General features: G+C 38.6%; 1 protein-coding gene across 2 annotated transcripts; it reads right to left on the reverse strand.

Moving 5' to 3' along the window:
- Positions 1 to 4,539: 4,539 nt before the first annotated feature.
- acsl5 (acyl-CoA synthetase long chain family member 5) lies at positions 4,540 to 12,771 on the reverse strand. Of its 2 annotated transcripts, XM_034107672.2 has the most exons (20): positions 12,616 to 12,771; positions 12,137 to 12,248; positions 11,716 to 11,780; positions 11,524 to 11,625; positions 11,329 to 11,428; positions 10,837 to 11,015; positions 10,551 to 10,583; positions 10,408 to 10,459; positions 9,775 to 9,848; positions 9,614 to 9,691; positions 9,395 to 9,529; positions 8,568 to 8,702; positions 8,393 to 8,488; positions 7,688 to 7,760; positions 7,167 to 7,255; positions 6,606 to 6,722; positions 6,188 to 6,331; positions 6,015 to 6,116; positions 5,160 to 5,231; positions 4,540 to 4,674 (listed from the first exon to the last, which is right to left on the reverse strand). In XM_034107672.2, the coding sequence occupies exons 1-20, from the start codon at positions 12,769 to 12,771 to the stop codon at positions 4,540 to 4,542; spliced, it is 2,049 nt and encodes a 682-aa protein (XP_033963563.1). The 2 variants fall into 2 exon arrangements, with proteins under 2 accessions (XP_033963563.1, XP_071062784.1); XM_071206683.1 differs by lacking the exon at positions 12,616 to 12,771 and having other exon boundaries at positions 6,188 to 6,277; positions 12,137 to 12,242.

Consider the following 12,771-nt stretch of genomic DNA (forward strand, 5'->3'; position numbering starts at 1 on the left):
CGGCCCTGGCTATGCAACTAATGTTTGAACTACCATATAGAAATGAATGGGAATCAATGGCTGCCTTTAACAAGTGCAAATACAGTCATTAAAATGTAGTGAGTGAAACAAATATGTATAGGGATATGTAGCCTATTTAGGATGCTTAAACTAGACTTATAAAAAACACACTAATAATTGTCCTTTAATTTAAAATAAAGCTTTGTATAAGTAAACCGAGTTTTTTTCTGGGTTGTATGTGTGTGGTGCAGTATTTCAGGTGACAGACAAATAAATCCTCACTCATTCCATAGACTCATAGCAGGCCAAAGTGAAACTAACGTTATCAGTGAATTTACTTAATTCAATTTCAAACTTAACCGGGAAAAGGATAATAAGTCAACCCACAATACACAGCCAGCCTTCTGTTACAGTAAGAAGATGCTACTATTTGCATTCCATAGTAAATTACCCGTATATAAATAGCTGTAATGGAATACTTTCATGTTTTTTTTGTATTTGTCCATGCAGAGGAGAATAGGACACAGTAACACGCTTCTCAACGTTTGTATTTTACAACTTTAACAAACGACCACAAACCAAACAGGAGGAATAACGCTCACATTAAGCATGAAAAATGTCATTTTTAGCAGTGCAGGACGAACAGTCTTCAGCTTACCTGTTCCTCGTCGTCACCTGTGGGGGAAGAAGCCATGTTGAAGAAGCTGCTCCGGTTCACAGGTAACTGTGAAAAAGGAGTTGGGAGGAACCAGCTAAATCCTTGCACCGACTGTAAAATAGTGTAAACGCGAAAGAGGAAGCGACATTTGAGTGCAGCTTCAGTCTCTGGCTGAACTGAAGGGACGTGTGTCTTCAGGTGTCCCGCAGCAGCCTGGGGAGAGAGCGGTGTGTCCCGGTGTAAACCCCAGGTGAAGCGGAGCGAACTCCAGCTGCAGCCCTGAGAGACTGAGAGGAAGCCGCGGGAAAACTCAACACAGGGGGGCAGTGTTGTCAGGGGAGCTGCAAAGAGTAGGCGAAACCCAAGGGTATCATGTAACTAAGTACATTTACTCAGTTAGTGTAGGCCAGTTTACGTACAATTGTGAGGTATACGTGTACTTAGTAGTAGGATACTTTGAGCTCATGTACTGAGTATTTCCATGTATCGCTTTATAGCCACTTCTACTATAGTATAGTAGGGGAGACCAGGGAAGATTGGGACAGAGCTATTTTCTGGGTCTTTGAAAGTCACACAAAACTCAAATGTAACGTCAACATGTTGCCTTCATTGACCAGCACTAATTGTTGGACAAATGACGTCGATTTTGTACTAATTGTAATGTTTGTAATAGGAACAGTGCTCTCTATAAGGAATTATAAACATTCCTTATAGGCTTTGTAGCTGCATTGATGGGAAAAGTACTGATATGTTTCCAAATTTCTGAGAGTTTTGCAAGTAAGTCGTTTGTTTATATTGTTCTTATGATACAAAACTGCCATGTTTCCATTCATTATTTTCAACACTACACAGACACTGGTAAATGCTAAAGCTAAATCAGCACATGTAATGTGTGTGCTGTACCACATGAGGGAAGTGTGTGTAGACCATGGTGGGGTCGGCAACAGGCGGACCCAGACGCCGACCTATACGGACCCGGAGCTATAATCAATACATTAATAGGGGATTTTTCGGCACCTCCCGCTTTTTTCACGCTGATTTGGGTGACTTGTGTAATTCGTGGAGAACCGAAGAGTTTTCGTTTTGGGGGCATACAGTCTATGTTTGGGGGTGGGGAGTCCGTCCGTCAGTCCGACTGACGGACAACTTCTCACTTAAAAAAAGAAGAAATCTAGACCGCAAAAATAATTAAACATTGAGTACCTGTTTTTCCTGACCAAGGACAGGTTACATGAACACAACACGAGCGTAACGTGTCTTCACGTGGTATATGTCTCGTCTGAAATGAGTGCTGACAGAGAGCACCGGAAGTCCGCTCCAGCCTACCCATAAGGAGCCGTACACATGCCGCAGTGTTTGCGTGGTTGTGTCTTTAGTTGTAAGCACAGTGGCGATCTGTTGTTATTAGCATCTGGTTAGCTAGCTATGCTAACGAATTTAAAGAGCTTTTCTACAACCAGGTGGAAGAGAGCTCTCTCCTGAGAGGCTCAAATAACCTCAGCTCAGTGAGGTTAAGGCACACCTTGATATGATCATTATAGTTATTAATGAGACTAAATGAAAAACAGGTATACAATACTATATGACAGTAACAAAAAAGTTGTTAAAAACAACAAGAATAGAGTTTAAAAGGGGAGTGATTTGTAAAATATCCAAAAAGAAAAATCTGCTTACAGTTATGTTTCATATGGGTGTTGAGAGATGTATCCATAGGTCTCTTCATTTTGCTCTCAAAGTGCACACATCTTGTGTCCATATCTTTCTGTTTTGGTGGTCACGCCACACCGTGCACATGCATGCATATATGAGTCATGGTGAGATATCTGGATTGGTTGCTTTTTCTTTGCACAGCATGAAAGAAAGGTGAAATGAATGGGCTGTGATTTTAGTTTTTTTAAGCAGGGGTTGAGTTCAATAATTTGTACGACCCTCGGAGGATGTTGTACAAATTGAAAGGAAAAAGGTTCCCCACCCCTGCTGTAAATAATAATAAAAACCCTTGATTTATAACTTAACATCTCTGTCTCCTATATTGTCTCTGAGTATATTATAAAGAATAGCCAGTTAATTAAAGCATTATAGCACAGGCCTTTGTCAGATGGTATATTATGCTGTTTTTTTCTGTTTCGAATAGTTCTCTTTTCTTTCACCATACCTGTGTTTGCATCACTGTAACCAATGAGCACCTGCATGTGTGAATGAGAATGGCCCTGACACCATTTCAGCCCAGATTTACAAACTCCTGGCAGGACAATAAGCTCAAGCTCAATTCTCGCACTGAATTTAAAAAAAATGAGTGAGGGACTGCAATATAAGAGGGAAAGAAAGAGAAACTTTAAAACTGTTCAATTGTTATGATGTGTAAAGACTGATATTGTTCTATAATCATCTGAAACTGTTAAGTCATGATGTGAAACGGTTAACAAAGAAAAAGGGAAACTCAAGCTGCTGCTACACTTTATTTTATTTATCTAAAATTAAGCACTTTTAAGATGCACATATTTTCAAAAGCTATTTTATTTATTTTCTCTATTTTATTTTTAAATGCAGCCCGAGAGGAACATTACACATATCCACAGTATTTACTCTATATCTGTATAGTTTAATGTTAATTGACAATAAATATTGTTGTTTTTGAATTGTACTTTCTTTATTTGATTGGCAGTCAGTTGTTGATTACATGCAGACGTTGATAAAGCTACAGATCACTTCAATATATATCACACTAATTCATAAAGCAACTTTTTTGATGTTCCGGACCTTTGCATGGGGAGATTTTCTCTAACTGGACCTCGTTGAATTTTAGTTGAATACCCCTGGTGTAGACAAACAAAAAACTGAACGTTTTTGCTTTGGTTACGATACGATACGATATACTTTATTGTCCCCGTAAGGAAATTTGTTCTGGACTCCGGCGTCCTGCGGTTGAACTTTGTGAATTGACTAGCTACATCAATTGACACCATTCCGAAATGTAATCCTTCCATAGATATTGACCTCAAAGTGAAGATTTTGATGAGCATGTGCACAATTGTCAGAAGCATAAAGTCATAAAGTTGTCCTAAATGTATAATACCCGCATATACATTTTGTCTGGTAATTTTCTGATAAGTAACTCTTCCTTTATTCCACTAAGCTCTGCTTACAACAGTGTAATTTTTAAGCTGTGTACTTTTTTTAAGAATCAGTTTTATCATTCCCTTTTTATTATTTTACATTCATTATTTATATATAAAAAAAGATTTCATGTATGATTAATTTCTTAACCTTTTTTTTTTTAACTTGACTTCAACCCACACATTTAAGCATGGGTTTCCTGTTCTGTGCGATCTCCAGCTGCTCCACAGGACTCACAGGTCAGAGTTCACCTGTGAGCAATGTTTTCATTTGGTCAAAATAAACTGGGTTGAACCGTGTTTTGAAATTGAGAAGTTATATTTCCAGTATGTTTCATCACCATTTAAAGCACATTTACTGCCACCAAACTGCAGCATCACTTCCAGTTTGTGATCACCGATTACATCTTTGAATTTATGCTCTGTGCATGAGGACCCTTTTAAAAATGAGATCAGCATCTCAAAGGGGTTTATCCTATAATTAAAATGTGAAATCAAATACACATGAATAAGACCAGAAAGTTGACATTACATTATAGATGCTTTCTTGCATCGAACAACTGGGACTGTGAGAGGATGATTCACTCAGGCATTGTAGCCAAAAAGCCTGTCCAGCTAACCCCCAGGATGCACTGCAAAACATGTTCTGCACAAGATGAATAAATCATCTTATTGTCTTAAATGAATTAGGGCTCTGTAGCCAAAACACTTCTCAGATGTTGTTTGATTCAAAGACAGGAAACCAGATGGTGGTGTAATCGTTTATTAGAGGTTAGCGTACAGTTTGTCGATCTGTGGCTGGAAGAGGTTTTTGAGCTCGGTCCTCTTGGCCTTCAGGGTTGGCGTTAACAGACCGTTCTCAATGGTGAACTGCTCTGAGTGGAGGTACACCTCTTTTACCTGCAACAGGGAGGAAGAGAGTGCAGATAGTTAACAGTTTGGAAACAAGATTCTGTAAAACATACAAACTGAAAAAAAGCTTGACTTTGTTTAGAAGTTGTTGATCTGGTAATAAGAGACAGATTTGGGGGATTTCTGGTCAGTGAGGAGGAAATGAGTCAAGTCTCTGACGTCTGCATGGTCTTGAACAAAACTGAACAAACACTGCTCTTCTTAACCACTAGAGGGTGAACTGAGCTAGGTTTACAGAAATGTACAGCACCAGTTAAACCCAAAGTTAAAATGTGTAAACCTAGCTCATCCAAAAAAAAACTTTAAATGGTAAGAAAAGCAGTGATACTGGAGGCGTGTGGCGCAGTGGATAGAGCGTTGGTGTTCGGATCAAGGGAGCACAGGTTCAAACCCCACTGCAGTCAGCATGTCGTTGTGTCCCTGGGCAAGACACTTCATAAAAGCGTCTAACAAGTGACATGTAATGTAATTACCTGCTCAAAGGACTTGAGTCCTGCTTCTTTTCCCAACTTAGTCATGTCTGACAGAATGGCTTTCTTAATTTCCTGTAAACAAAGAAAAAACATCACCACGGTTAGAAGTACTCCAATAAAAAAACAGAAAAACAGAACACACTGTTCTAGTTTAATTCCCAATTTGGTTGCAGGCATTGTGTTTTATGAGTTTTAGATCAAGGAACAAGACTAGTGATAATGATCATGTTTACTTCTCTGCTGGAGTTTTGGTAGAAAAGTAAAACATACCAAAAGGAGAAAGAAACTGAGTACATTTGTTCAAGTACAACTTTTAGGTACTTGTACTTCACTTGAGTATCTAATTGTATGCTTATTCTTAACACAATTCCAGTGGCAAATATAGTACTGTTTAACTACTATGTTTCACTACATACAAATGGTATACTTGAGCCATTCAGACTTTTAAACAAAGTAGAACTAAAATATATGTTTTATGATTTAGATACAACTTTATTGATCCTGCAGTTAAGTTCATTCAAAGTATATATATATATATATATATATATATTATTATTATCAACATTCAACTGATTTACAACTGATTTACTGTATCAACAATCAAATTTAACATGATTATTCATTGGTGACATTTAGCAAAACGAGTACTTTTTATACATGTACTATATTTACATGCTAATACTTAAACTTTTTATATTTCTACACTAGTTATTATTTTATTTGAGTAAAATATCAGAGTCATTCTTGCACCACTGCTGCACACTGAACTGCATTATAGTGTACCAGATTGTTTGTCTAAAGTTAGTTAGAGTTCTACAACATGAGACAAAGGCCTCCTACACGGAGAAACATTACCGTGTTTTTGCAGAGTTCTTCAATGGAGCCTTTGCACCCAAGACTCGTTGCCAAACCTGGCAGGGTGTCGGGATCAGGGACCACGATGGCGATCAGGCAGGACTGCACACACAGAAAACTAGTTGAGTTATCAGTCAGGGTGTGTGTGCTGACTGTAAAGATGCTGCTCTTACCTGTAGACTGTCTCCGTGCACAAACACTTGGGCCACAGTTCCGCTGCGTCCGTACACGTTCTCAATCTTCTCCGGTGCAATGTACTCCCCCTGAGACAGCTTGAAGATATTCTTCTTCCGGTCGATTATTTTCAAAACTCCACTCTATTGTACAGTCAAATAGGAGAAATCAACAAGTTTCTTAAACCTTTTTTCATTTATGGAGCTCTTTAATTCCACCTTAAATCCCCTTGGTCACACACTGAATACAATCAGCCGATAAGACATCAGGGCTTCATCCTCAAACACACTGCATCTGGTTCATGGGAGTCTGTGGTTGGACTGATTCAGTCGGTGGTAAATGTGAACCAAACTCATTTACATTGTGGAGAAACAACATTTACTGGAATCTTCCCGTTATCTGGGTTTTGGTTCTTACCGGAAGCCATTTCCCGATGTCTCCGGTGTGGAGCCAACCGTCCTTATCCAGGGTCTCTGCAGTCGTCTTTGGGTCCTTCAAGTACCCCTTGAACACATTTTTACCCTTGATACACACCTGAAAGAAGAACAATAAATACATTATTATTTAATAATCTAATTTTGCATGGTCATATAGCTTGTAAAAGTGCAGTAAAAAATATTCATTAACAATTGTTGCTAACTAAACTGAAATATTAAAGTCTTTTAGTTTTTTTAAGACTATTGAAAAATAGAAATACAAAGTTTAATGTGTGGTGAATGGTTTTGTCTTCACAAAAAGGCAGCAATACAAGATGGTGATTAAAATAGAAACATATATATTCAATATGTGCCTGAGACTAATCAGGTTCTAAGTGAATCAGTGATAGTTTTCCATTACGAAATACATCGAAAAACTGCTAAAAGATAATTCGGCATACTTTTCTCTGTTGGATGTTGCCAAAATATAAATAAATATAGGCTAAAAACTAAATCAACAGGGTTCAAGCAATATGGATCTTCCCTAATTCCATTATCTTACCTCTCCTTCTCCATTTGAAGCAAAGTAGTTCATTTCTTCGACATCCGCCAACTTCACCACATTACAAGGCAGCGGCCCCCCAACATGCCCTGTTGGTAAAAAGATTGTGTTACAGGATTTCTTGCCTATAAAATAACCAAATCTCTTATAGTATTTAAAGTTATATGAACATGTGATTTATAGAAAACTGAATATGAAGAAATTAGACCCTTTAGTTAAGTGCCAAAAAATACACTGTAAAAGTAAAAATCCTTTATTTTAAAATAGTATTCAAGGACAAGTACATTAGTATAATCATTATTGGTAATTTGCTTGTTTCCATTATCAATCCATATATTAATGAATGCATTGCAGAGGAATACAATATATTTCCCTTGGGTTAAAGTATAAAGTCAAAGTCAAATGGAAATACTGGAGTACACATTTGAGTTACTTGTTTGAGTAGAAGTTTCCACTATGTTTATATGGCAGGTTTAGCTTTATATCAGAGTAGGACATGTGCGGCAGGTTAGACTGCATACCTGAGGTGGCGTCTCCCGGCATGGTGAAGGTGCAGGCGGCGGTGCACTCCGTCTGTCCGTACGCCTCAAAGATCTGAGAGGAGAAGCCCAATCAGAGAGATCAAAGATTATTCTGACAGCATGGAGCGAGGAGATGAACGCCGTTGTGGTTCAAACTACCTTAAGTATGTGACTGCTCTTAAAACTGGGTCGAATCGGCAAAACAAAGTGGCCAATTCTGATCACAGAAAGGTTGCATTTAGGGGATTGAATACAAAAATGTAAGGAGGTCAATCTAAAGAGGTGGGGAGGGAGGAAAAGTTCTGACATATTTTAAAAAGCTTGATTTGCACAGTGGAAAACTACGTGTTGCAAGAAATAAATAAGTAAAGATATATAGAGAAGAATAAATAATAAGGGGGGTATACGAAAACAAAATAGGAGTGAAAGTGAAAATAGAACCAGTATACCAGAGAAATTAAGACAAAATTACACCAGACTCAATTATAATATGGGAAGTGTTACAAATAATATAGAAACAAATATATAACTACAATATAGTGTGTATAAAAATACGTAAACAGTAAAAGATAGAATACATAATAAAGTATTATAAGTATTAAAATATAGAAAATCAGTCCAACAGATGTGATTCAAAATCAAGTAAATAGGACCCACTTAAAATAACACATTTCCATTTAAATGTACAGTAACAATGCTTCTTACCTGGCAGCCCAGAGACGCCCTGAGGAAGTTGAGCACAGATGTAGAGATGGGTGCTGCCGCCGTCACCATGACCCGAACTCGCCCCCCCAGAGACTCCTGCAGTGAGGATAGAGCGTGCTCAACATTCACCGACTTCCTGTTCTCTATACGTATCTCTGTGTGAGCGGTGCTGTACCTGGACTTTGTGGAAGATGAGTTTGTCCCAGATGCTGTCCTTCCTGACGATGCCCTGCTTCACTTCAGCAAACTTCCTCTCCACAGCGAAGTTCAGCAGCCACTTCTTGAAGGAGGTTTGGGCGCTATTATGAACCTGTGGATGTTTGATTACAGCATTTAATATAAGAATTGTGGGTTGATGTTAAAAGCGGATTGAGAAGCAAGGGGTAGCCCATGTGTCTAAAACAATTGCTGGAGGAAGTATTGAGATCCTTTAGATCAGTAAAAGTTGAAATACCTTTAAAAAAACCTGTGTTAGAAATTGTTTGCGATGCAAGCATGTCATACAAATCAGGAAAATGTTCTTCAAAGCAAAATGAACCCTATGACATATAGTACATATTGCATCATTTCAATACTAAACTTATACCATGAATGTAAAAGCAGGATATTCCTGTTATAGTTTGTTGTGGTGGAACTAATTTCTAACTTTGAACTAAAGATTATTTTTATCTTGGATACATCTTCTGATTCTTTCCAACATGAATCAATTGTGAGAAAATGCACAATACAGGTCCTCAGAAGCCAACTTGATATTTTAACAATGTTTGTTTTGTCAGTAGAATAGTCTGAGATTCAAAACAACATCTTAGAATTTGTGAAGCTCAAACCAGGAAATAGCTTTAAATGAAAAAATGTGAAAGCACATCAAATGAATCTTTAGTGTACAGTTATAAATGTATATTTCATTTGTCACAATCAGCTGTCTTAGGAAGTCATCCTTGCACCCCCCCCCATTTAAAAAAAGAAATGTATATTTCATTTAAAACGCTGTTGATCACTGACTTTGTCGTAGACGCGGTTGAGGAGTCGAGGCACGGCGGGGAAGATGGTGGGCTGCAGCGCCATCATGTCGTCTGGCAGCAGTCTGATGTCTCCCTGGAAGAACCCCACCTTAGCCCCAGCACCATACATCACCACCTACAAAAAAACGGAAAAATTCAGTCATCCTCAAAAATCTATTAGTAACACAATGACTTCAAAAATGTCATGGTCAGATCTCACCTGTACCACTCTCTCGAACATGTGTGCTAAAGGCAGGAAGGAAATGCTGACATCCTGAGTGGTGGGACCACCTGCAACCTACGGGACACAGAGGCTGTTAGCAACACAGAACTATATAACACTTCATTCAAATATGGCATCTAATGGTTATTAAAACATACCTCTATGCTCTTGATGACACCCGCAACATCAGAGACCACGTTCTCATGGGTCAACATCGCTCCCTTGGGGTTTCCTGATAAAGAGAAGTAAAATATTTCACCTTTCATGACATTACATTTCAGGTAACGAACAGGTAGGTTTTATAATGACGATGACGATGAAAAATATATGTTAGAGGGGGTAGGACCAGAAAAGTTGCCGTACGTTGAACATGAACAGAGACTATCTGAAAAAAAATGTTGGTTTGTTATTATTTGTTTTTTTGGTACTTTGTTATAATTATTAATCTGAGTGGAAAAAAAGAGAATATATATATATATATTATTGTAAAAAAAAATTGTTTCTGACATGTTCAATAAATTGACTAAACTAAAAATAATAACTTAGTTGAAAGACAGAACACACAATGCACGTAGCGATGTAAAAAACAATAAATAAAAAGAAGAGGATGGACCATCGACGTGGCTAAAAGTAACCACAGATAATAGCCTAGCTTGCTTTTCATGATTAAAATGCTCCGTCACATGTAAGATGTAATGATCATGGAGACACAGGACTGTTTTTAATGACAAATTCCTATTCTTTAGGATTTAAAAAAGCCTTACTCAGCTGATAAATACGAAATGTCTCACCTGTAGTGCCGCTGGTGAAGCAAACAATACTGAGATCCTCTGGCTTTGGTGGCTGTTGGAACATGAAATGACCACATTAGAACAGCATGCAGCTTGTCAAATCTCATAAAAATGGATTACATGAATATATCAGAATGACTTACAATTGGCTCTTGGTGATTACTCTTCCCCAAAGCCTGGAGAACAGAAGAAAACAGGCTTTCAATAATGTTGATCCTACAACTTAATGCTTATTCAGAAGGGAAACACAATCTCAATTGAAGCCAGTATAAACACGAGCAATGACTCTGCACTTATTTGTGTTAAAGTGTGGATGGAAATTAGCTCAAAGCTAAATCTGGCACTGTTACGCTTGTCACATTTTAATGTTTTAAGTGTTCATTCCTGTGCACTGTCCCTGCCAAATAAACGATTAAATAAATAAATTACCTCCACATCCTGCATGGACACGATGTCCACCCCACACTTGGTTCCCCGCTCGACCAGCTCAGAGGGGAAGGGGTCCATGATGACGATGGTTTTGAGGACTGGAGTCTGGCCTTCCTCTCGGCTCTGCAGCAGTGTTTCTGCTTTCTTCTCATTGTCGCACAGCACTGTGGAGATCTCCGCTGAAAAAAGAAACAAACTTTTACCGTAGTACCATTTAAATTGACAGTATAGAAGAGGCGAAAGTGGATAAAAGTGCGGTTAGGGAGAAAACACTTACATTAGGATTAAAAAACAATGTTTATAAGCTACTGCATTTTCCCTGCTCTTTGTCTTGTGATAAAGCTTCCAGAAGTGATATCAAAAGCCTAGATTGAAAGTGCGGTCGAGGTTAATAAGTGTGAAGAGATTACAGATCCCTAGAGGGGGGGGGGGGGGTAAGCTACTGGACTCTGTTATTAGCCGCATTAAGAGTGCAAGAGAAGCTCCAATTACCTCGGTCGATAATGAACACGAGAGCTTCAGGACCCAGGGTGTCGTACAGGGGAACTGCTACCATGGAGTAGGTGTAGCAGGCCTGTTCGCCAATAATCCACTGCAAGGGACCCATATAACACAGAGACAGCCTTTACAGTATTGTAACTAACAAATAAAAACACCTGTATTCCCGTTAGCACCGCCCACACTCACCTCAGGTCTATTCTGCGCAAAGATGCCGATAAAAGTGTCAGAGTTGGGCTTCAGTCCTTTATGAAGAAGCCCTGACCCCAGGTGCTCCGCTCTATCAGAGACCTTCAGGAACAGGAAGTGGAGTAAAGGTCAGCAAGGCTTTACAGCAGTTCATATTTACTTTGTTGTTTCTTAAATCTTGCTGTTTTTTACCTGTTTGTAATTCAGCCACTGGTACGGCTTCCCAGTTGTTCTGTAGCCCAAGCATGGTCCGTTACCTGGGAATGAGATGACTTTAAAGACCAGACACTACAGGTAAAATTGCTTCCTCTTTAAATCTAGCTAAATAAAGGTGTATATTTTACTAACTTTGCCTATTTGTGTCTATATTTCTCCCATCAGTTACCAATTCACAACACCTCATCAGCATATTGAAACATAACAAAAATAATAGTCTTAAGTAATTAACTAGATTCCCATCTTTATTCTGAAAGTGTTTACAGAGGGGTTTGTTAATATGCCATTTATAGCCTAAAAATGGGGTTCCTAAAAATGTGGCAAAACGGTTTCATTTTCTTAAGGGTTTTATTATGTTCTAATTCATGGAGTGATACAAAGAGATCTCCAATATCACCTGAAACCTTAAGGCCCTTCTGGAAGACCTCATAGAGTGTCTTGGCGTCTTCATGGTAATACGAAATGAGGTTGTTATTATCTTCAAGCAACATACTCTTCCTCGCTCCATCCTGAGGACAACAAGCAACATAATAAGGATTAGAATATCGTTATGGAACCTTTTAAAACAAAAGCTGAAGGACAACAAGGAAAAGAATGAACATGAAAACAGAGATAAAATGCCAAAAAGCACCAAATAAGATTACAAATATATGTATTGAATATTCTATAGAATGCATAGTTGGAAATAATAAAAAACAAAACATTATAATGAGAATAATCAGTGGTGGAGATAAAAAAAATACAAAGTACCTCAAGTGAACTTTCTACCAATCAGTGCTAAGGTCTCAGGAACTATATATGAAGATGAACTATTGACCTCTTGGACATTGTGTGTTGCACTTCTACTACCAACACTCTGAATGGACAGCTCTCTACCTTGATGCCCTCAGACTGGTGGTGGAGGTCTAAGAGGCTGGGCAGGGGGCTGGGCCGTGTGTGCAGGTAGAACACGACGGCAGCTGCCAGGGCGAACAACGAGACGATGGCCGAGGTCGGCAGGGGCGAGAACAGAAGCTGGAGCAGGAAGTCCAT

Source organism: Pseudochaenichthys georgianus, chromosome 19, assembly GCF_902827115.2.
Source record: "Pseudochaenichthys georgianus chromosome 19, fPseGeo1.2, whole genome shotgun sequence".
Taxonomy (NCBI): Eukaryota; Metazoa; Chordata; class Actinopteri; order Perciformes; family Channichthyidae; genus Pseudochaenichthys; species Pseudochaenichthys georgianus.